The following is a 22,675-nucleotide window of genomic DNA, read 5'->3' as shown; positions in this document are numbered from 1 at the left end:
AAGATTGAGTTAAACCTCATCAGGACCGACCTCGGGAAAACTAATGACCGGGTGAAATCGCTGGACCTTAAAACTTCCAGCCTGGTCACGGATGTGTCTGATGTACAGTTGGAGGTGCGCGACCTGAAAATGGCTAACGGAATGCTGGCGCGTCGACTGGACGAGTTCGAGGGTCGCGCGCGGCGCCAAAATGTTCGCATCACCGGTGTACCGGAAAAGGCCGAGGAGGACTCGAATGAGCTCTTTGTGGAAGAACTGGTGGTTAAGAACTTGGCACCGGGGGGCCTGAGCAAGTTCTTTTCGGTGGAACGGGCCCACAGGATCCCGGGTGGGCCGCCGAAATCGGGTGCCTCCCCTCGCCCCATCATCGCGAGGCTGTTCAATTACAGGGACAGAGACGCTATCCTGCAAGCATCGAGGACCGCGGGCCCTCTCCGCTTCCAGAACTCTGATGTGAACTTCTTCCCGGATTTCACCCAGGCTGTTCAGAAAAAGCGCCAGAGCTTCACAGGAGTGAAACGGAGACTGAGGGAAATGGGCCTGCGCTACTCTATGCTCTATCCTGCCAAGCTCCGCATTGAGCGTGACCACCGGACCTTCTTCTTTGACTTCCCGGATGATGTGGGACACTGGCTCGATACCCTGCCCCAGGAACGACATGAGGCGACCGACCAGACGGAGGAGGCCACCGGAGGCGCGGAAGCGCAGGAATGATTGTTTGGTTACTTGCCTTCCGAGAGCTGGGTTGCCGTGAGGGGCTTCGGCTTTTGACATTGCTGCTATTATTTTGACTCGTTTTGTAATTAATATGGGGGATGACGGGGGGGGATAGGATGTCTCCTTTCTCCTCTGTGGGCTTCTTGTAGGTTAGTTAAGGGGCGACAGGCACACTGCTAGTTGGGGTGGATTATAGTCTGATGCAGGGGTGCAGGGTGGTGGGTAGTTGGGGTGTGTTTTTTCGTACTTTTTCTTTGTCTTACTCTTTGTTCTGGCTGAGGAACTACTGGACTGAAATGTTATTGCTGTGGGCGCTGTTGTGGGTGGGGGGGGGGCGCGGAACGTCCTTGATGATGGGGGGTAAATCTCTTAATTTGTTGAGCTGGAATGTTAACGGGTTGGGGGACCGTATTAAGAGGGGTGTTGTGTTGCAGATGCTCAAGCGCTGTTCGCCTGATGTGGTTTTTCTACAAGAGACCCACTTGGTGGGACACGCCTGTAAGGCCTTGAATAGACGGGGATACAAAATGGTGGCACATTCAGGGTTCTCCTCGGGTTCCAGAGGGGTGGGCATCATGGTGCGCACGTCCCTTCCGTTGGAGGTGGAGTCTGTGCTTGCTGATGAAAGAGGCAGATACGTGGCGCTGGTGGGCAAGTGGGAGGGCCGCACGCTAGTTTTGGTTTCAGTTTATGTTCCCCCGGGGCTGCAGGAGACTACTTTCAGGGACTTGGGAGGCGCCATTTTAGGTCTCCCCGAGGGATTGTTGCTGGTGGGGGGGGACTTCAACTCTGTAGTCTCGGGGGAGTTGGACCGCTTTCCATCCAGGGATCTTCGCCCTTCCCAATCTTGGCTGCCTGATTTTTTGAGTTCCATGGGGATGGTTGATTGCTGGCGATTGTTACATCCCACCCAGCGGCAGTACACTTTTCTCTCGGGTGCCCACGGTAGCTTTTCTAGAATAGACTACGTCCTCACCCCGGCTGCCCAGGCGCAGTCCGTGTCCACCGCGCGTCTCTTAGCTAGGGGCATTTCAGATCATTCCCCGGTCTGGGTCTCTTTTGACTTCCAGATCCCCGCGTCTTCGCGAGTGGCTCCCATTAACCCGTGGTACTTTCGCGACCCGAAGACCAGGGCTCTCCTGACTAAAGCTATGGACCGGTACTTTGTCGAAAATACTGGCTCCGTTGACTCCGCTGTCTCCCTTTGGGAGGCCTTTAAAACTGTGCTTCGTGGCGAGGCCTTCTCCCTGATTGCGGAGGCTCGCCGCCGCCGGGATGAGGACGTGGTGCGGCTGGAGTCTGATCTCGCTGACCTGAGCGCCCGACTGGAGCTGGATCCGTCTCCCGACTTGATTCACGCTCTCTCCCTTAAACAGTCCGAACTCCGGGCGACCACCACTGATGCAGCGAAGGCCTTGAGCAGGGAACAGCAGGGCAGGATATATGACTCGGGTGATAAGGCGGGCAAGCTCTTGGCGTGGCTGGATAGACGGGAACTGGCGTCCCGGGTGGTCCCAGAACTGGTGGGTGAGGATGGTTTATCCCTGACGGACCCGGCGGCTATAGTTGGGTCCTTCGCTGAATACTTTGAGGGGGTATATACCTCCGCAAATCCTCTCCCAGAGTCTGTCTCGGCCTCCTTTCTGGAGGACATTGACCTTCCCTGCCTCTCGGATCTTGACCGAGAAGACATGGATCGAGATCTGTCTGTGGATGAGGTGGCCCTGGCGATCCGCTCGCTGCGCTCCGGCAAAGCACCGGGACCCAACGGTATCCCGGTCGAGCTTTATAAACTCAAGGCCGATGCGCTGGCCACACCACTGCTTAATATGTTCCTTGAAGCCCGCGAGACGGGAGAACTCCCCCTCGACCAGAGACTCGCCACCATTGTGGTGATCCACAAAGAAGGAAAACCACGTGATTTGTGCCGGTCCTATAGACCCATCTCGCTACTGAACGCCGAACCCAAGATCCTGGCCAAATTGCTGGCCAACCGGCTGGTGGGTGTGATCACGGACTTGGTTCACCCGGACCAGTCCGGCTTCATACCGCACCGGAACACGGCGCTCAACTTGAGGAGGCTTCACGCGGTCATGGCACGTGCTCACCTGCTTCGTGAGCCTGCAGTTCTCGCCTCGCTTGACGCCACCATGGCTTTCGACTCGCTGGAGTGGAATTACTTGTGGGCTGTACTAGCCAAGTTGGGGTTTGGGCCCTCTTACATCGGATGGGTCCGACTGCTGTATACCGCACCGCTGGCTAATGTGGCCGTCAATGGTCGGCTGTCGGCAAAAAAAAAAAAAAAAAAAAATTTGTCAGAGAAAAGAAGAAAAATTTTATAGAGACGAGAGAGATTATGCAATGGGACACATTCTGACCTTCGCCAGAAAATTTGATGGGCCCCGCAAAGAAATGATACGCAAGGAATTGAATCCACCACAGTCATTGGAAACAGCAGAAACATCAGAGTCAGACATAACAGCATCAGAGCCTTCAGGGGATGAAGCAGCTGGACCATCAAGGCCCCCCAAGAAAACCCCTTTTCACGAGGAATTCGACCTGATAAGAGCAACATGGCTGCGGGGGGGGGGCAAGACCAAACCCCGGAACAAACCATAGGAGAACAAGGAGGGGAGGTCGGAAAAGGAAGGGGCAGAGGCAGAGGCAGAGGCGGAGATCAAAGTCAATCGACCACAAGAAAGAAAAAGAGAGGGGGAAGGTGGTAGAAATGGCGGATAATTTGACGATAGTCAACCTGACTAATAAGGAATTAACATCAGATGAAGAGTCCGTTTTGAAACTAGGATTCTCATTTTGCCCACCGACCAATCTAGAATACACGCAAACGAGGATTGATCTCTTCAAATTTACCCGAAAACTTAAATTGCATAAATATTACAAGCTAAAACCAACAGTCAAAGAAACTAGACTCTTACAGGATACTATTAGGGACACTGACATCATACAACTGGATGATCTAATAACATTGGAAGCCCTAGAGGAACTCAGAACTGAAACCTGTATGGAAAAACAAGACCTCGAGACTTGGACACAGAGAAGTAGGAATTTGGAGATAGGACAGGAGGCACCAAAAACTAACTTCAAGCCTATTTCTCAATTCCTTCCTCAAACACCACAAGATGCCATCGACATCTTCAGTGATGCCGTGGTAAAGGACCTCAGTGAATTCCGACACAAAGACGCACGTAAATGGACTCGAAACCCGCTCACCAAGGGACAATCCCTAGCCCTGAAAAAACTACAGGAGGAACCGGATATTATCTTCAAACCCTCCGACAAGGGCGGCAATGTCGTGTTACTGACCAGGGACCAATATGTTGGTGAAGCTATGAATCAACTGAACAACAACAGCCATTACGAGCGCACGACACAGAAGAAATATCAGGAAAGCATTGAGGAATATGATAAATTGATTCTGAAATGGCACAACAAAAAGATGTTGGATACGGACGAATATCTCTTCTTAAGATCAAGTCACCCTGTCATTCCAACGTTCTATCAGTTGCCTAAGATACATAAGGACCCCAAGATGCCACCGGGGCGACCCATAGTATCTTCCATGGGCAGCCTCACTGAAAATCTATCAATCTTTATTGATCATTTTCTATTCAAAGCAGTAGTGACTCTAAGTTCCTACATAAGGGATACCAAGGACTTCATTGTGAAATTGGAACAACTGAAATGGGACAATACTTACATTCTGATTGTCATGGACATCACTAGTCTATATACCTGCATTGAACACACTCAGGGTTTGAAAGCTGTAGAATATTTTATGAAAAAAAGACCATTAAAATTTGCAGGACATAGTACCATGCTTCTTGAAATGACAGAGTTCTGTTTACTGAATAACATCTTCCTTTTCGAGGGCAATATGTACAGACAGATCTCCGGGACTGCGATGGGCACCTGCTTCGCCCCCAGCTACGCGAATCTTTTCGTGGGCTGGTGGGAGGAGCAGGTGGCCTGGTCCGACGGTAACCGATCTTGGTCCAATCATATAGTCACCTGGCATAGGTATATTGACGACCTGTTTATTGTTTGGGAAGGGTCAGTAGCAAGTGCCAGGGACTACATCAGACATCTAAATGATAACAATCTGAATCTCCACTTTTTGGGCGAGATTAGCTCAGTGGCAGTGAGCTATCTCGATCTGAAGGTGGAAATCAAGGATAACAAGGTTACCACGTCGCTATACAGAAAACCCACTGCAGGAAACAGCATTTTGCATGCTGATAGTGGACACCCAATTGCCTTGAAGAAAAGCATTCCTTATGGGGAGCTCTTGCGCCTTAGACGCAATTGTTCTCTAGATGAAGATTTTTTTAAATCTGCTAATGAGAGCATCGAAAGATTTAAATCTAGAGGGTATGAGAGATTACTCCTAACGAAAACCCTCAACAAAGTGTCTAAAATTCCACGCCATAATCTGCTGGTGGATACCAGTGTGACTATGAAAGGAAACCAGGGGGAAGGTAAATTTCGCTTAATCGCATCTTTTTCGGAGAATGACAGTTTTCTGAAAACCACTCAAGAAAAACTGGCACATTTTGAAAACCGATCCGATTATCGGATCAGACATCCCTCAAGGCCCACTAGTTACCTTCAAGAAGGCCAGATCTATTAAAGATTTACTGGTACATAGTCATCTGGATATCCCTAAAAAGAAAGACAACACCCTAAAAAATATGAGAGGCTTCTTCCCATGTGGGAAATGTAAAGCCTGTACACAGAGTAAAAGGGTACTGGGATATGAGGTGCCAGGAATGCAAGAGCGTAAGAAAATAACGAAATTCATCACCTGTCAGACATCATTTGTTGTTTATTGCTTGGTTTGTCCGTGCAATCTTAAGTATATCGGGAGCACGGTGAACAATGTAAAACTAAGAATCTTGGAGCATATGCGAGCCATATCTAATAAGGACATGAAATCTCCAGTGGCTAGGCACTATGCTATCAAACACAAAAGTGACATGGATGCTCTGCAATATTTTGGCATAGATCATGTCCCTGAGCATGAGAGAGGTGGGGATAGGAAGACAAAATTAAGACGCCTGGAATCAAGATTTATAATAGATCTCCAAACTAAGACCCCTAGAGGTCTTAACAGTGGGGAGGAACTTGCTGTGCATTTGGGAAAATGATAATGCAAATGAAAAGTACATTTGGGAAAATGAAAACGTAAATGAAATTTCACTGCCTTCTCTAAAATATGCATTATACTGAGACATCCTGTGATTGCTGCTAAAGATTTTGTAAATATTGTAAGTATGGGGAATACTTGATGGATTATTTAAATAGGAGATATACTCGGCGGTTCTTGACGGGGCCGCCAATGCCGATCCACGGCTAGATCTTTTATCTTCTTGCAGTTGGTGCAACATTAGCAAATGAATTGTCTATTTCAACAGCGGACTTTTGCAAAATTATTACTTAATGAAATGTATCATATTTTTTACACAATGTAATGATATCTGTTACTTACTTTTTTTACCTATGTATTGAAAGTTTGTAAATACGTACTGGAGCTGCACCCTGCAAGATGGTGCTCACCAGGATAATACTGGTGAGCAGTCCTATCTCCACTTCCCCTACTGAACCACGCGCTGTGTCCCTTTAAAAAAGCTTCCGTGTTTCACTAAAGTAAACACATTGATAAAGGGGTTTCCCGAAACGCGTCTGTGCGAAGCTAAGCAATGAAGTGAATTTTGAATAAGCCACCTCGTGAGTGCCGTTTTCCTTCCTTCCCGGCTGGGAGAGGGGGATTTTGTATATATATATATATATATCACAATTATTCTATGAAATTGGTAGCTCTAAACAATGTTAATAGTCTAAAGTTACAGTTATGCTCAGTTATGCCTTTTACAATACAAATGCATGATTGCCAGCATGTTGTAGGCAGACCGGTCTCCTGAAAGTGTAAAGGAATCCACTGAGTGATCCTTTATAAAAAAAAATGGGTGGATGGACTATGATGCATGTTTGGAGCTCCTTTGACACCTTCTCCCAGCCAAGATATGTGTCACAAAAGATGTAAGGAGAGCCATTATCGAGTGGTTCGCTGACATTCAGAGTATTTTTTTTTTTACTAAAAGCACAGCACTGTTTTCAGTGCAATGCTCCTCTTGCCCAGATTCCTCTACTGCATTTGTTAGATTTATTCTGTCTGGTATGGAAGTAGGGGCTCCTGTATGCATTCCCACCACAAACTCTCCTGCCTCCGGTTCTGATCAGGACAGATTGGCCCAAGTTATTTAAATTGCCCTGGACTGGGCCATGAGAGGGTGGTACCCAAAGCTCATAAGCATCGATCATCCAATCAGGTTACCACGTTGGATGGACCTTTTGTCAACCACAATAACAGGGCAGGGTTGTGCATCCGACTCTCCATAACCCACACCTACATGCATTAAAATGGAACGGCGTCAGTTGAATACCACTGACTTATCTACCAAGGTGGTTGATGTCATCCTCGCTGCCATAGCCCTACCTCAAAGTCCATCTCTGCGGGGTGTTGTGAGAAATTTGTTGACTGTCATGGAGCCTGAAATATAGACTCTGTACGGGCTAAATGTTCTGATATTTTTTCATTAGTCCATCAGGGTGTTGCAGTAGGTATCATGAAAGGTAATATATCAGCCCTTTCAGCCTTCCTCTGTTTACCATATCAGCTTTTCTTGTTTAAGTCAATAACTGTTATGTGTTTTGTTAACGGTTTGACTCTATGTTCACCCAAAGCTATTCATGATGACTCAGTGGGACGTTTACCTGGTCTTGACATCTCTTATGTGCATGCCATTTGAGCCCCTCATCACATTGGCATGCTAGGTGAGTGGACTGCAGGCATTGTAAGTACGACCGCCCTATTCTTCCTTCCAGACAAGTTGGAGCTTGGAGACAAGTATTCCTTTTGGTCAAAAAATCTGAGAGGTAAGTGCCGCTGTGATCTTTTCGACTCCCCGGCGTCTTTTCCAGGCGTTCTTACCCTCGTGGATATTATCAAGCTGTTCAACAGGCTCATCCCGCCTGTGTGTCCCCCATAGATTTTTACTGCCCTCTTAGTTTGGCAGCGGTTGGAGCGGACCCTGTCATCATTTGTGTTCCACATTTTCAAGTGTTTCTTCCTTCATTTCTTTGCGCACTCGGTCCTTTTACTAGAATATCCCTAGACACTTTATATTTTTTTGGTTTCTCTGCAGATTATGTTTGATTAAATTGCCGCCCTGGAGATATCGATACAGACATTGTCTATGTGTGTATTTGCACTGCTAGATTAGCGGCCGTTCTGAGCTGCTCCTGCCTTATTTTCTGTGCCATTCCGCTGCATATCTCGCTCTTCCACCCATAAAGGTAACCAAATCCTCTTGGATCATTCTGCATATTGAGACATTAGGTTGTTCTCAGACAGGGACTAATTGAGCTTTGCTTCCTATTACTGCCTGTATCCATCTAGGGTATCTGCTGGAGCTGTAGATATAGCTCTATGGACATAGCTCCATCTACATTTAGAAACCAATAGGGGAGCTCCGCCTTAGTATTGGTCTGTCTTCCAGGAGCCAGGTATCTGCCACCAAAAGGGACACATTTCCTGTGTCTCTTGATGCAATTTTAAAACTCTATAGTGGGATATAAGGTATACAGGTATTACACCAAACTCATGGATTAGGTCTGGTGTCATCTAGGGACCACTTCTACTTGCATGGAGAGAAATCTTCAGTCACTAGATATATTTGTTATTTTTTATCTTTTTCTTTTGTTTATTACTCGTGGAACCTTAAAACACTGAAGGAAGAGCTATAAGGTTACATCTATACATTGCTTTCTGTACACCACGTATATTTATTACGTTTTATGGTTTTGATTTAGAGTCTGAGTGGATGTGTGTGTATATGTGTATATATATATATATATATATATATATATATATATATATATATATATATATATATACTTATGATACTATCTTGCAATTCTAGATTTGTCTCAGAATGTACCTCCTTGTTGCCCTGTTATTGATGTTTTCAGCACCCTGAAGAAGGTGTGACAAAGATTGCGGATCTCCACCGAAACATGCGTCGGAGCACTACTAGATAACAAGATGTGATTATTAGGAAACTTAATGTATGATATATCAAGCAATGATTCTTAAGAAACACATTTATTACATATTGGTATGCAAAATAATTGAATCTTTTTCGCTCTCTTTTATATATGTTTTATATTATCGTCTTTTGTGATCATTTGTTTTTGTGCTGTTATCGTCTGTGGGTTTTTGATATGTGTAAGGGTGTCCTTGAATGGATGTGGTGTGAGTTGTATGGGTGATGAGTCTGAGTATCAATGGGGGTTAGGTCTATGGTTACTCCTGAGTGTATGGTTTTTCCCTTTCTTTAAAATTATGGACCCTTGGATTGTCTTGTGTTGTGACACGTACGGATATATTTATATTTATATGGATATGACCACAATAAATAATATATATTTTTGATAAAACTTTGGATGATGACATTGATGATTCTGTATGTGTCTGATAAACATAATTGCTGAAAATATATACATGTATACTATGGCTACAAGATGACTTGGTAAGCCTCCTTGAAGTATGATGTGATACTCCACCAATTGAATCCTTCAGACAGTCGTTCTATGTTTTTTTGCTTATGCATCTCTTTTGTGCATGCCATTTGAGCCTCCCATCACACTGGCATGCTAGGTGAGTGGACTGCAGGCATTGTAAGTACGACCGCCGTACACCTCTTTCCAGACAAGTTGGTGCTTAGGACACCCTTCCCAGGGTTGTGACACACTTCCTCATTGGCCAAACATTCACTCTGCTAGAAGTATTTGCTCCGCTTTACCCCTCGAAGGCAGAGGAGTGACTCGATTTCCTTGATCCGAAGGGTGTGGTAAACTTGTACATCGACTGTACGAAGGACCACAGGCAGCTGCACGCTGCACACATACCATGTCTGGGATAACAAATGAGTTGCAGCCGGAAGGGTCAGTGCAATTCTCCTCCCGGACTTCCTCTCCGCTTTTAAAATGTGAGCTACCTCTCCTCGAATCACCAAACCTGCTGAAGTGATGGGCCTGGGTTCCTTGATACAGACACTCCGCCTTCCTTCTTACCGCAGGTGCTGCCTGGATCCCAGTGCTCCTGTACAATTTTCCCTCTTGAAGCTTGTCCACTTCAGTATCATTGGCCAGAAACCCAGTATCGCGGCTGCAGGGGTCAGGAGTATCCATGCTCCTGAATGGAAGTCATTTTAGACAATGCATCATGAGGTCTGTGTCAACCCCCTCATTAACATACAATTTTTAACTGCATCTAACATCTATTAAAACAAACTATAATTTCTTGTTTTTTTTAGGCTGATTATCTACAACCTAAATTGTTGGGGATTTTGGCCTTTTTTAACATGCATCTCCTGAGCTCGAGCATTGGGATTGAAGACAAAAAATTGGTAAGCAAACATCTTCCCTTTTGTTGGTGGGGGTTGCTAGTCACCTGATAATTGAATCAGTTTCATCTGTGAATGTAAAATGTATTTGTGCATGGGCGTGGAAGACACGAGGACTTCCGTGGCTTGTTGCAGTGGGCCACAAAGGAATTATTTTGAAGCACGGGCGGTATTTATGGCAAAAATCAGCCTTTTTTTTCTGATAAGACTGCGACCTCACTATGCAAGGACGGGTAGAACTAGTTCTGGTAGCCTTGCTCCTTGATTGGATTTAACAGAGTACATTCAAAGAATGTGGATAGATATAAGTTGGCCCTATTCACAGTGGTAAGTTATGTGATAAACTTAAGCTTGTGAATGAATGTACCTTTTTTTTGTTTAACTTCTGCCAGGAATAAACAAAAGGTATTCCCAATAGTCGTAAATGATTTTAAGAATGTGGACCTTACAAGTGCAAACCTTTAGACTAGGGGTTCTGTGGGCCAGATTAATAAAGCTAAATTCATTTGTAAATGCAAGTTTATAACCAAATATAACCTTTTTTCAGTTCTGCCACAAATTAACAAGACAGGGTTTGAGTATCGGCATTTCCACGAGTGTAGAGAAACCTGCACTTGTAAATCCTATTCTAAATCCCATTTATGGGTTGGACAAAGGGCGCCCCAAGACATGGTGTGTCTTGTCAGTTTTTTAATTCCCCCAAACCTGTACTTTTGAGGGCATTTCCATTTTCACCATGAAAATGGTTAAAGAACTACTGCAGCACAATGCTGTGGTAATTCTCGCATTAGGGTGTGAAGGAGAACTTGTGGTTGAGGTTGTAGGGGAAGGACCTTCTCAAAGGGTAAAAAAATGTTTTCTATGTAGAGAGGAAGAAAGTGTGTTCATGTGGAGGACTCCATTCTTCCTGTGCAGACTTCTCTGCTACGGAGAGCTCTGCATACAGGGAATAGGAGGACACATGAAGAGTCACCTAGCATTTCCAGTAGTACGCCTGGATAACTGTCCCGATCACTGTTGGGAAAGTCGGTGAAAGTAGTGAATCTACACCCACATGTAGACTTAAATCTACAGGTGCTGATTTATATTGATTTTTATGCTCAAAGTGTTATTTACATTAGTCAAGAATTGAGAAAGACCAACATTCTGACATTTCTTTGACATTGACACACTTTGCGCATTCAGAGCAGCATCAAAAGCAGAAGCCTGGAAAGAGTAGCACAATTCTATCACACATCTGCCGTTTTTTAAAAATAAACTTTATTTAAAGTTTTTCAACAAAACATACACACCGACAGTTTGAGGCCAGGGCCCATCTCCACTGAAGCACAGAATAATCAACAGCACTCTAGAGGCATGTTGGGAAGAACAGGGCCTTCTTTTCTGGTTAATGACTGGATCCATTTTAATGACTTGATATTTGAATGTGGCCATGACATCGGATTTTACAGATGCCTTGCCCTGCTCTGCCTGTTTACCTACACCCAGTGGTATCACCCACAAAGTGATTTATGATCACACATTGTAATGTCTCCTTTGTGACTTATCCTCGGGATAAAAGAGTGGCAACCAGGGAACTGCAGCATTAGACACATGGACACCGGATGGTGAGAATTACTGCTGGGGCTGGAGACACTGAGACGCTGGAAGCTGCTGGGGCTGAGCAGGATACAGATAGGAAGGGGGCAGGGGTGGAGGCAATGAAACGAATATGAGTGAATAAACCAAACGAAAACCAAACTGAAAACCAAACTGAACCCAAAACCGAACTAAATACTGAACAAAACCAAACTGAAAACTTACTTGAAATTACCATTTACCATAGCCCTTAATACCTTCACCCCACATTCTTCCACTCCATTCTTCTAACCATTCAATTTCCAACCGTATCCTTCATTATTCTTTCAATCTCATCATGTCTCTTCTCACCCTTCTCTGTTCCTCTTGTCACTCCAGTATGCTCCTCCCTTTTCTCCATTCCCTTTCTTTCCCACCCCACACACACTGTACCACTTAATCTCTTCTCTTACCTGTATTTCCCTTTACTTCTCATCACTTCCCATCCCTCCCCACCTGCAATCACACCTGCCCTTCCCTCTCCTACCATTTCCTCTATTTGCCTGACATTTTACCTTACCTAACCTACTTCCTTTACGCTCCTCCTTCCCTTTACTTTCATTCAACTCCCATTCCCTTCTCTCTCTCACCCGCACCAAAGTTGTCTCCTTCCTGTTTCATCTGTGCCTATTCCATAGCCAACCCCCATCCAGTCCCTTCTCTGCCTTTACCTTTCCCTTCATTACCATTCCCATTTCTTCTGTAACCAGCCCCTCTCTTGGCTACCTCAGCACAACCACTCTCTTCCTTCAATTTCCACACCCTTTCCTCTTCCTTTCTCCTTTAATTCCCTCTCGGTCCCTCTCCTTTCCTTAACTTCAACTCACCTAACCACCCATCTGTCTACTCTCCCATTCCTTTCCTTTCCCATCCCTCTTCCTATTTCTGCCCATTTCTTTAGTCCCTTCACAGCCCCCTTCTTTTTATTCCTTCTCTTCCTTTCTCATTCCTTCACCCACATCTACCTCATCACCAATCTGTCCTTTTTATTTCCTTTCCTAACTCCGTGTTCACATCCCTTTATGACCCCGTGCCTTCCTCTTCCATTCCCCTCTCTATCCAAGTCCTTTTCGCTTTCCCCAATTCCCACATTCCTTTCATCTATCCTTCTCCCCTCCTATACCCTTCCCTCAACACTCATTACTTCATCCCCCAACTCTCCCATTGCCTTCACCTCACTACACTGTCCTCGCTTTTCCTCCTCTTAACATCTCTCCTATAGTCCTTTCCTCTCTTCTCCCTTCCCCGACCCTTCCATGCTCCATCCCTTCCCAGGCTATTCTTTAACCTACCCTGCCCCACGCGTTCATTCCTTTCCATCGATTTCCCATTCCTATTTCTCATTCCATGTTCCTTCTTTTCTCATCCTTCTACACTCCTATTCCACTTTCTACTATTCCTTTTTGCTACTTCTTTTTTTTTCCTCATATCTTTATTCTTTTGCTATCCCCAACATTCTCCTCCCTTCCCATCTCTTCCCTTCTCCTTACCTGTTCAGTTCCATTAACTTTCCTGCTGCCTTCTTTCCTACCTTCCCAGTTCTCTTCCTTTTCCCTTCCCTCTTTATTCTTCCTTCTTTTCCAACCTCTCCACCCCTTTTATCTCAGTGCTACTATTCTTCCCCATTTCCTCCACCTCTTTTCTTTTATCCCTTCCTCCTCTACACTGTCCCTGCTCTACCCCTTCCCACCCATTAGTTCTGTAAAAAACTTCCTTGCTTCCCCTGTCCTCCTTCCGCTCCAATCTCATCTCTTTCCCTTCTATATCCACCCTTCCCACCTCTATCCATTTTCCCACCCATCTTCTTCTCTCTTCACCATTCTGACTATCCTACTATCCTTCACTTTTCTTCTGCCTCCACCCAACCCCTATTGCATTCCTCTCCCTTCACTTAATTGCCTATATATGCACATCTCTTTCTGTCCTTAGCAAGCCTGCTTCTTTTCTTTAAACTTCCCTCCCTGTGCCTCTTCTCTTTTTTCCTTTCCTATTTCCTTTCCATTCTGTTCCCTCTCCCCTAATCCCTGCTCTCCTTCCGTATTGCCTCCCCTCCTTCCTGACCGCTATCTTCCTCTCCACTGCTACCCCTTTACCCTAGTCTCCCATCTGTTCTTCTTTCCCCTTTCCTACTTTCTCCTTTCGTTTCCCCTCCACTTCCCTTGTTTTCTCTTTTCCCTTATCGTTTCCTCTCTTCTCACTTGTCTTCTGCCTTATCCACCCCTCTCCAGCTTCCCGTTCTCAATACTTCTCCCGTTTCTTTCATCTTTCATTCCCTTGCACTCTACTCCTCTTTCCCTTCTTCACCACACCTCTGCTTGTCCTACCCCATTCCCATACATATTTTATCTGTTTCCACATCCATCCATCATCTCCCATGCCCCTCCTTAACTTGCTTTTGACCACTCTAACTCACTAATTCCCTGGACTCCTCTTTCATACCTCTTTTCCTTTCCTCTCCTACTTGCCATCCTTTATGGTCTGGCTCACCCTTTTCTTCCCTCCTTTTTGGTTGCCTTCTCTTTGTTCTCTTCTTTCAGGCCCTTCTTCTCCCGTCTTCTGTTCTTTTCCCTAACTCCCTTTTCCATTCCTTTCCTCTTCGCTTACCTTTATTCCCTTACTCGTCTCCTTATACATTCCCTTTTCCCTTCTTTCCCTTCATTTTCACTCCACTCCTTTCCTTTCCCTAGCATATCCTTACTTACCCTACACCATTTCGTTTCTCCTACTGCAATTCCACGCTCCACTTGTTTTTCCATCCATATGCTCCCTTTCCCTTCCCTTTCCTTTCATACCCTGCCTGTCCATTCCCTACCCATCTTTCCCCTCCCCTTCATACCTTCTGCAATCTACCTCATTATTCTCATCCCCTCCCATTTCCTCTATCCCATCGCCTCACTTCCCCACCCTCTCCTCCACCCCTTTTCTTTTCTTTCTCCTCCTTTTGTCCTCCCCTCCTCTAATCTCCTCCCCTCCTCCTTGCATCTCCCCCTCTCCTCCTACTCCTCTACATTCCTCAGTACTGTTATCTTTCATTTCATCCCATCCTATCCCAACCTCCTCCATTCCATAGTCCCTTCACTCACCTCCTTTCTGCTTCCTTTTCTATCCTACCATCCTGTCCCCATCAATTATTTCCTTTCCTCCCTTTCTTATATCTTTCTATCCCTTCCCTTTACCTCATCTATTCCATAACTAACAATTTCCCCATACCTTCCTTCCACTCCCTCACTTTCCATTCCATTCCCTACCCTACCCCATCCATCCATTCCTTCCATCCATTCATCCCTCCCCTTCTATTCCTTACCCCAACCATTCCTTCCATCCATTCCTCCCTTTCTATTACCTACCCTACCCCAGCCATCCATTCAGTCCATCCATCAGTACCTTACCCCATTCTTCTTTCCATTCCCTACCTTTCTTCCATTCATCCTTACCTATCCCATTCCCTGCCCTACCTCATCCATTCTTTCCATCTTTTCGTCCCTTTCCACTCCCTTTCCTAACCCATCCATCCATTCCTTCCATCCTTCCCACCTCTTCAATTCCCTGCACTACCCCATCCATTTCTTCCATCTTTCCCTGTATTTCCATTCCTCTATCCTACCTCGTGTATTCCTCGCTCCTTCCCTTCCCTCTCCTTTCAATTCCCTCCCCTAACCTTTCCATTCATCACCGCCTTCTATTCCCTCCCTTATTGATGGTAGGTTTAAGACAACCTTTATAGAAAGCTATCCTAGTGGTAGCTGTGGAGAGCAGCCTTCAGGCTAAGTCTTGAAGGAATGTAAAGCAGCTTGTTTTACCAACCTATAATCTCATGAATGACTAATGAAAGGAGAACCACATCAGGTACATATAACAATACATGTATTTATTCTAAACACATCCCTCTAGTCTCTTTATGAGGCTAGAGACAAAAGTGCACAAAGTAAACTTAATTAGCACACAGTAAATTAGCACAGTATACGTTTTGCCCTAGGGGCCTCACAAACCATATACTAAGAAAGTGGTATAAGAACCACGAGGAACATAGAGACAAGGCCTAGGGCCTGTAGAACCGCTGGGGCAACAAGGAACCACCCAAGGTAGGGATGCAGGAGACCCACTTGGGACACGTGCAGTGTCTAAACACAGTCGCGAATCACCATTGACTTCTATGGAGAAAGTTGAGATTAGATTTTTAAATATTAAGGACACTTGGGAGTGGACTAGGAACAAACCCCTTCAGTACTGGAAAGTTCGAGAATCAAGTCCCACGGGAGCACTGAAGTACTCGTGTTACCTCACCCAGGGAAGCTGGGTGCATAGGTGTCTTTTCGTGTTGGGTTTTGTCGTCGTTTCCTGAGGAGAGCTGCAAAGAAGTGCTGCAGACAACCAGATGAAAAGTGTCCCGGAGGATCCAAGGGTGAATCGAAGATCTGAAGAACCTGAAAGCAGAGGGGACACAGTCTGGCTCACTTGCCAGTGACCAGGGAGGCAGTAAGAAGATGCCCACCGATGTCTGGTGATTTCAGGTGCAAGAGGTGAAGCTTGACTCTTCAGCCACGAGGACCAGGAGGCGTCGAAGACAACCAGGAGCTGGGTTCGAGCTGTCCCAAGTCGGATGTCGCGTGCTGCAGCGTCGGTATCTGGATTGGACCCACCAAGCCTTGGCAACAGCAACCCACGCAGAATGCAAAGATTGGCTTCGGAGCAGACCAGCAAGGTCTGAGGGACACACCCTTTGGAGGGAAGTCAGGGCACGTCTGGAGCAACTAGGGAAGCCCTAGAAACAAAATAGTTACCTTCATGGGGACCCACCAGTTGACTGACCAGGGATCGCGCAGGGGCCTCGAGCAGAAATTCTAGAAGCGGGCCCACTGAACACTCGTGAAGTGTAGGCCCACAGGCTTCAGTGCAAATGGTGCTCAGGGCTTGGACTACAAGTAGCCCAATGCACAACTTCGGGAAAGCTCGGGAAGTAGGTGCACATTCAAATATGCATGGTGTCCAAGAGTTCCGTTCCCACGTCTCTCATGATGCCTACAGGTCTCAGCTTTGCTGGGATCTCGTGTCGGCCTCGGAGATGTCTGGAAGTCTGTGTCCTGTGTCGCAGATTCTTCGCGATCCGGCGGGAGCCTCAAAAATGCAGACTGGCAAGATGCTTCTTTGGTGCCTGTTTGAACAGGGGAGTCACTCCTTGACCCCAAGGGAGATCCTTCCGTCTTTTAGTCGAAATAGAATGTCGAAGTTCCAGGATATATGTTGCAGAGTTTCGTCCAGGGTAATCTAAAGTCCTAGGGACTGGGTTCCTATACTTATACTAAGTTTAGGGGATGGACTAACTCTAAGGTCCCACTTATGGGAGGACCTGGGGAGGGAGTGGTTACACCTCTTCCCCCTTGTCCAGTTTCGAGCCAGAGCTGGGGCTGAGTGCCCCAGCAGCCGGTTTGAACTGGGGTATGCACAGGAACACCTTGTGTGCCCCAGGCACTGTCTGAAAAGCATTCACTGAATACATCCACCCTGCCCCAATACACTAAATCCTGTCTGGGGAGGTGGTTACACCTCCTTGGACAGGGACCATATTGTCCAGGAGGTCAGACTCGTGTCTTTGGCAGCAGCATCCATTTTGTGATGCTGGGGCTCTTTTAAACTATTACCGGGTAAGTAAAGGTGTACATGTCTTCTCCCTGTAGAAGGTTGAAATTCTACCCCTGCCGACAGGACTGGTGGGGGGGGGGGGGGTAGGATTCTAAAGTGTTTGACACCAAACACAACGTGTTTTGATGCAGCCGTTCCAAAGTTAGCATTTACTGCAAGGTTATAATGCACTTAAGAGTATATGGTATGGGTGTATCACAGAACAGCTATAAGGAAGGGATTCCGAAAGCTGCAGAGGGGCTCACCGTCTCACACAAACCCAAGCACTCTGCCTTCAGGATTGTCAAGGCCTGCCATAGGACTGACTTATAGGTTTAATATGTGTCTTTATATAAAGGTAGATATAGGCATACTATATCTTAGTAAGGGGTGCTTACACCACCTTACCCAGGCTGCAAGAGCAGACATGTGGTGCCATTTTGGAAGGCTTCCCAGGGGTGGCATAATACATGCTTCAGCCCCTGTTGGCCTCTGGGGTACCTATGCCCTTGGTACCTAAGGTACCATATACTAGGGACTCGCAAGGGTAACCCAGTAACAAATCTTGAGTGTACCTAGTGTACATGCAATCAGTTTAGAGAGGAAGCAGCTAGGCTGGGGTCCTGGTTAGCAGGGCCCCAGCCAGACTAAAGTCGATAAATCAGTGTAACACAGCAAAAAGTGGGGGTAACCATAGTAAGCAGATCCTACTCTCCTACAATATCCATCTCCATCTCTACCATCCATCCTTCCCTTAACTTGACTCTCTGCTCCTACCCTCTCATTTCCATATTCCCTCCTCTCTTCTTAAGTTCCCATCCTTCCCCCTCTTCCTCCAAAACACGTTTTCATTCCTCTTCCTTCTCTTGCTTACCTAGCCTTGTCTGATAGAGACTTCTAGTCGCAGATTCCATACCTTAGAATTATCCCCAGGTGTCAGAGTGGATCCGGAAATATTTTATGAGCAGTACCCCTTCGTGCCGGTAGGTGACGTTGTTCAGCTCCGCTTGGAGTTATAGGCGCCGAAAGTGATGTGTGCGGTGCCTATTTAGGCGCCACCCTAGCGTGATGACGTCAGTTCTTTTCTTTATATACCAGTCAGTGCAGATCCGAAGAAGAGCTCTCCTAGTCACATTTTTGATTGACATTTTTTGACACTTTTTTTTAAAGATCTTTGAGACATTGTCTCTTGCATTGGCTCCCTGTTTCCAAACGCTGCACTTTCAAACTGGCATGAACTACCTTTAAGGCCCTATCGGACGCAGCTCCCAGGTTCATCTCTTCCGCCTTGTCCCGTCACATTCCTCCCAGAGCCCTTCGCTCAGCTTCACTAAACCTCCTCGAGGTCCCCAGATTTAAAAGAAAAAAGCATGGTGGCCTGAGTTTTTCTGTCTTGGCTCCCTCCACCTGGAACTCCCTACCTTCCTCTCTCCGTCTCTGCCCAAAGTACGACTGTTTCCGTACACTTCTAAAAACCCTGCTCTTTCAAGCTGCTTATGATTAATCCCCCACCCTGGATCAACGCCATATGTCAATGAGCGCCAAGAAACCGATGGTGATAGTGCGCGTTATAAATAATTTTAATAGAATAATAGAATAGAGTGGTAGGCATATCGACGAAGAAGGCTGGTTTCAGGTCTTGTGGTGCCTCTCACTGGCAAATGTTAGTGACAGATCCACACCTCGTCTGCCTTTGGTGTCTCGAGCGTGACCACAACAACAAGACCTGCGTCGATTTTCATGCCATGCACCCCGAAGGTTTGAGGGAGCGGTCCTTCAGTCTCCTTGCTGCTCGATGCATGACACTGTGCTGGTCTCGACCCCAGTTGAGAGGAAGCTCCCGGGCTTGATTGCCGAGCCATTCCAAGTGCTCATCGGCAAAGTTGTCAGGGCGTTCTTGTAAGTCCCACAAGCATAAGAAGTCATCCAAGGAGATGAGGGAACGTAGGCTTAGAGGCCTGTCTGTGCGGTTGAGCCTGCACCAGGGTTGTCTTCCCACCTCTCTGAATTTCATGGAGCCGGAACACCCGCCCAACTGCATGAGTAATATGAGACCATGCATCTCATTTCTGCGGCATGTCCCCGTTGGCGTGCCCTCAGGTCCCGTGGGTTCGGGAGGGCCCCTACTGGTTTCTCACCAGCCAACTCACCTCTGGATCCAGTCTGGGCCGTGCCACTTGGATCCATGGAGTGATCCGGACCGGCGTCTGTCGAGCCAACTCGACCTTCCACGGTGCAGGCTCCATTGCAGCAACCCCCAAATTCATACCCGACATGGAGCCGGATGGGCGTTGTCTGACGCTGGCACCTACTGCAGGCATCCCTTCCAGGACCGGCCTGTGCCCTAAACATATGGGCTTTGGGGGATGATTGGGTGGGCCCACTGGAGCCTGATGAATACCAGTCCCTAGATGTCAACGAGGACACCTGGTGAGAGGATCTGGCAGATGCCAGTGGTCTGGACGCCTCCCAAAATACTGGCTTGGTCTCTCCTCTTACCTTGGCTACGGAGGAGGGAGTCTTATTTGCTATGGTGGGGAGGAGGGTAGCCGAGGTCCAGACCTTCAGCTGCCGTGTGTGGCGGTCAAGACAAACATCTTGGCACACGTGCTTTTCCCGTTTAACAAATTTGGGGAATTGTCGTAAGGGGCAAGATGGACTCGAGGTAGGAAAACTGCAGAAATTGTAGGCACAGAAAAGGTATCAAGAAATTGGAAAGAGAGAGGACAGGCGGTGTGGCACTGAGGAGGTTGGTTTGAAGGGGAAACGCATTGTAGGGAAAAGCAAGGTCAGTATGAGGGACAATAGGAAGAGGTGGAAGTCAGGGGTAGTTGGAGGGACTGACATGAGGAAAGGTTTCATAGGAGTGTTTGGCTATGGGAGGAAGGCTGACTGGTGAGACCGAGATGAAGGGGGGAGATGCAAAGGACAGAGGTGGAGTTGTAAGATGGAGTGAGAAAAGAATGGAAATGGGTGAGCTGAGTGGGTATGAGGAGGATGGGAGCAAAACAAGACGGAAGGGAAAGGTTAGAGGAAAGTGCTAGTGCAAGTTATAAAGAAGGAACAGGAGGATCAGTTGCAGCAGTGAAGGTAGGGGTGAGTTACTGGAGGGAAGGAGGGCCTGCAGTAATACAGGGAGTTGGGGATGAGGATACTTTGCTATGACATTAAGGGACGTTTTGGTAAAGGAAGTCAAGTAGGAGATACAGTGGTTTGAAGGACTTGTGGAAATGTGGATTTGATGGAGGGAAACGGGTGGGTCAAGGCATGGTAGAGAATGGAAGGAAAGGGTGTTCACAGAGTAAGTGTAAAGGAAGGTATAGGTAGTGTAAGGAATGTAAGAGAAACAAGTCGGAGTAAACACTGGGTGGGTAGGGAAGATGAAAAGAGGGATGAAGTGAAGACTAGGAAGGATAACAAGGTAGTGGGAATGGAGCAGGTGAGTGAGTAAAGGAGAGGGGAATGACAGTGGAAAGATTTAAATTATAGTGGTGAAGAGAAAAAAGTAGGTGAGTAGAGGAGATAGGACGGAAAGAAAGGAAGGCATGGGAAAGGGCAGACAGGAGAAATAGTATACATTGGAAGGGGTGGGTGAAGTACTGCAAGAAATGAAGAGTGAATGTATTAATGTAGGCAAGTCTGAATGTAGTGAAAGAATGGAGAAGAGACAGAGGGAATAATGGATTTGATACTAAGTGGTTGCATAGGGAACTGAAGGATGGGGTAAAGGGAGGACATGCATGGATGAGTTGGAAATTCTTGATGCATGGATGAGTTAAAGAAAGATTATGGCAGGAAACGAGAAGCAAAGGGAAGGAGAATGTTATGATAAGAAAGAAAATGGAACAGGAGTCAGGTGGTCAGGAAGGGATGATGGAAGTAAAAAAATGTGAAGAAAAGGGGAGTAAAGGGAAAAGGAAAAACAGGGAAATGGGGAAGGAAAGAAAGGGACGTGAATGGTGACTGGAGGACAGAAAAGAGAGGGATGTAATGGGAAGGGATGAAGGAGCTAAGGGAAGGCATGGGGAAAATATGGAAGATAGGAAAGGGGTGGTGGAGGGGGATGGAAGGTAAGGAAAGGAAAGTGACGATGGGGAGGCAGTGGAGAGCTAGGGTGGAAGGAAAAGGGGTGTTGGTGAAAAGGAGGTAAGGAAGTAGGAAGGAAAGGAGAGAGAGGTGGGTTAGGGAAAGGCAATGGGATGGATGGGAATAGAGTAGGTAGGAAGGCTAGTGGTGGGGAAGGGTGTTAGTTAGAAAGGGATAGAATGGAAGGCAGGTGGGCTAGAGGAAGGAAATGCCAAATGAAGGGAATAAGGGTAGGCAAGTGAAGGATGGGGAAGTGAAGTAGAGGAAGAGATGCAAAAGGGAAGCAGATTGGAACGGGGAGAAAAAGAAGAAAACGGATGGGGAGGCAATAGCTGGAAATTCTTGGAGGTAGGGGCGGTTAGATAGAGGGCTTGGAAATGGAAGTAAGAGGAAGCAAATAAGCTAATTGCGAAGGTAATGTTAAACAATCAGAGAAGGAATGGAAACTTTGGGAAGAGGAGGGAAAAAATGAAATAGAAAGAGTTGAAGCAAGGCAAATAGAAGAAGGGGAGTGGGAATGATAGGAAAGGTGCAGGAGGGAAGGAGAGTGAAAGAAATTGATGGGTATAGGTGAAGTAAGTGAGGGATAATTTACAAAAAGGGAGTGGATCAGAGGGCTAAATGGGTTGGGCTTGAAAGGGGAGATCAGAGTTTGGAAGCTAGACAGAAAGGAATGTGAGTAGGGTAAGCAAGGGGGAAAATTAGGGTAGTGGAGGTTAAAGTAAAGAAAGAGGAGGGGGAAATGGGAGGAGAGACAAAGGGTAGGTCGTAACATAGAAATGAAAGGAAGGCAAGGTGTCAGAAGGGAATAAAAGGAAGGTAAGATAAGACCAGAGGAAAGAGTAGACGATGGGATGGGAAGTGAGTGAATAGGAATGAAAGGGAATCTAAGTGAATTGAGAAGCAATTGAGAAGAAAAAGAGATATCAAGGATCGGATGGTGGAATGAAAAGGAGAGTAGGGGTTAGAAGGTGTAGGGAAGGAAGGCACGGGGTAGTATAAGGAAAAGAAATTAAGGCATGTGGGGTTGTAGGACAACTTTGACAGAGGGAGTGGGAGGAGAGAGGAAAGGAGAGGGAAGAGATGAATTGATGGGAGATGACAGGCGGGTTAGGAAGGGGTCTGGGAGGGGCAAGAGATGGAATAGGTGA

General features: G+C 46.6%; 1 protein-coding gene across 2 annotated transcripts in view; it reads left to right on the top strand.

Annotated features, from left to right (window-relative positions):
- ATR (ATR checkpoint kinase) overlaps positions 1–22,675 on the top strand; it is a 566,179-nt gene that overhangs the window by 176,527 nt on the left and 366,977 nt on the right. For both annotated transcript variants that reach the window (XM_086943714.1, XM_086943713.1), the window contains exon 17: positions 10,113–10,205. In XM_086943714.1, the coding sequence (XP_086799840.1) occupies positions 10,113–10,205 (93 nt within the window). The remainder of the gene's footprint in view (positions 1–10,112; positions 10,206–22,675) is intronic.

The sequence above is a fragment of the Lissotriton vulgaris genome, chromosome 11 (assembly GCF_964263255.1).
Source record: "Lissotriton vulgaris chromosome 11, aLisVul1.2, whole genome shotgun sequence".
NCBI lineage: Eukaryota > Metazoa > Chordata > Amphibia > Caudata > Salamandridae > Lissotriton > Lissotriton vulgaris.
Note: the sequence above shows the minus strand (reverse complement) of the source record. Positions and strands in the feature narration are given on the sequence as shown.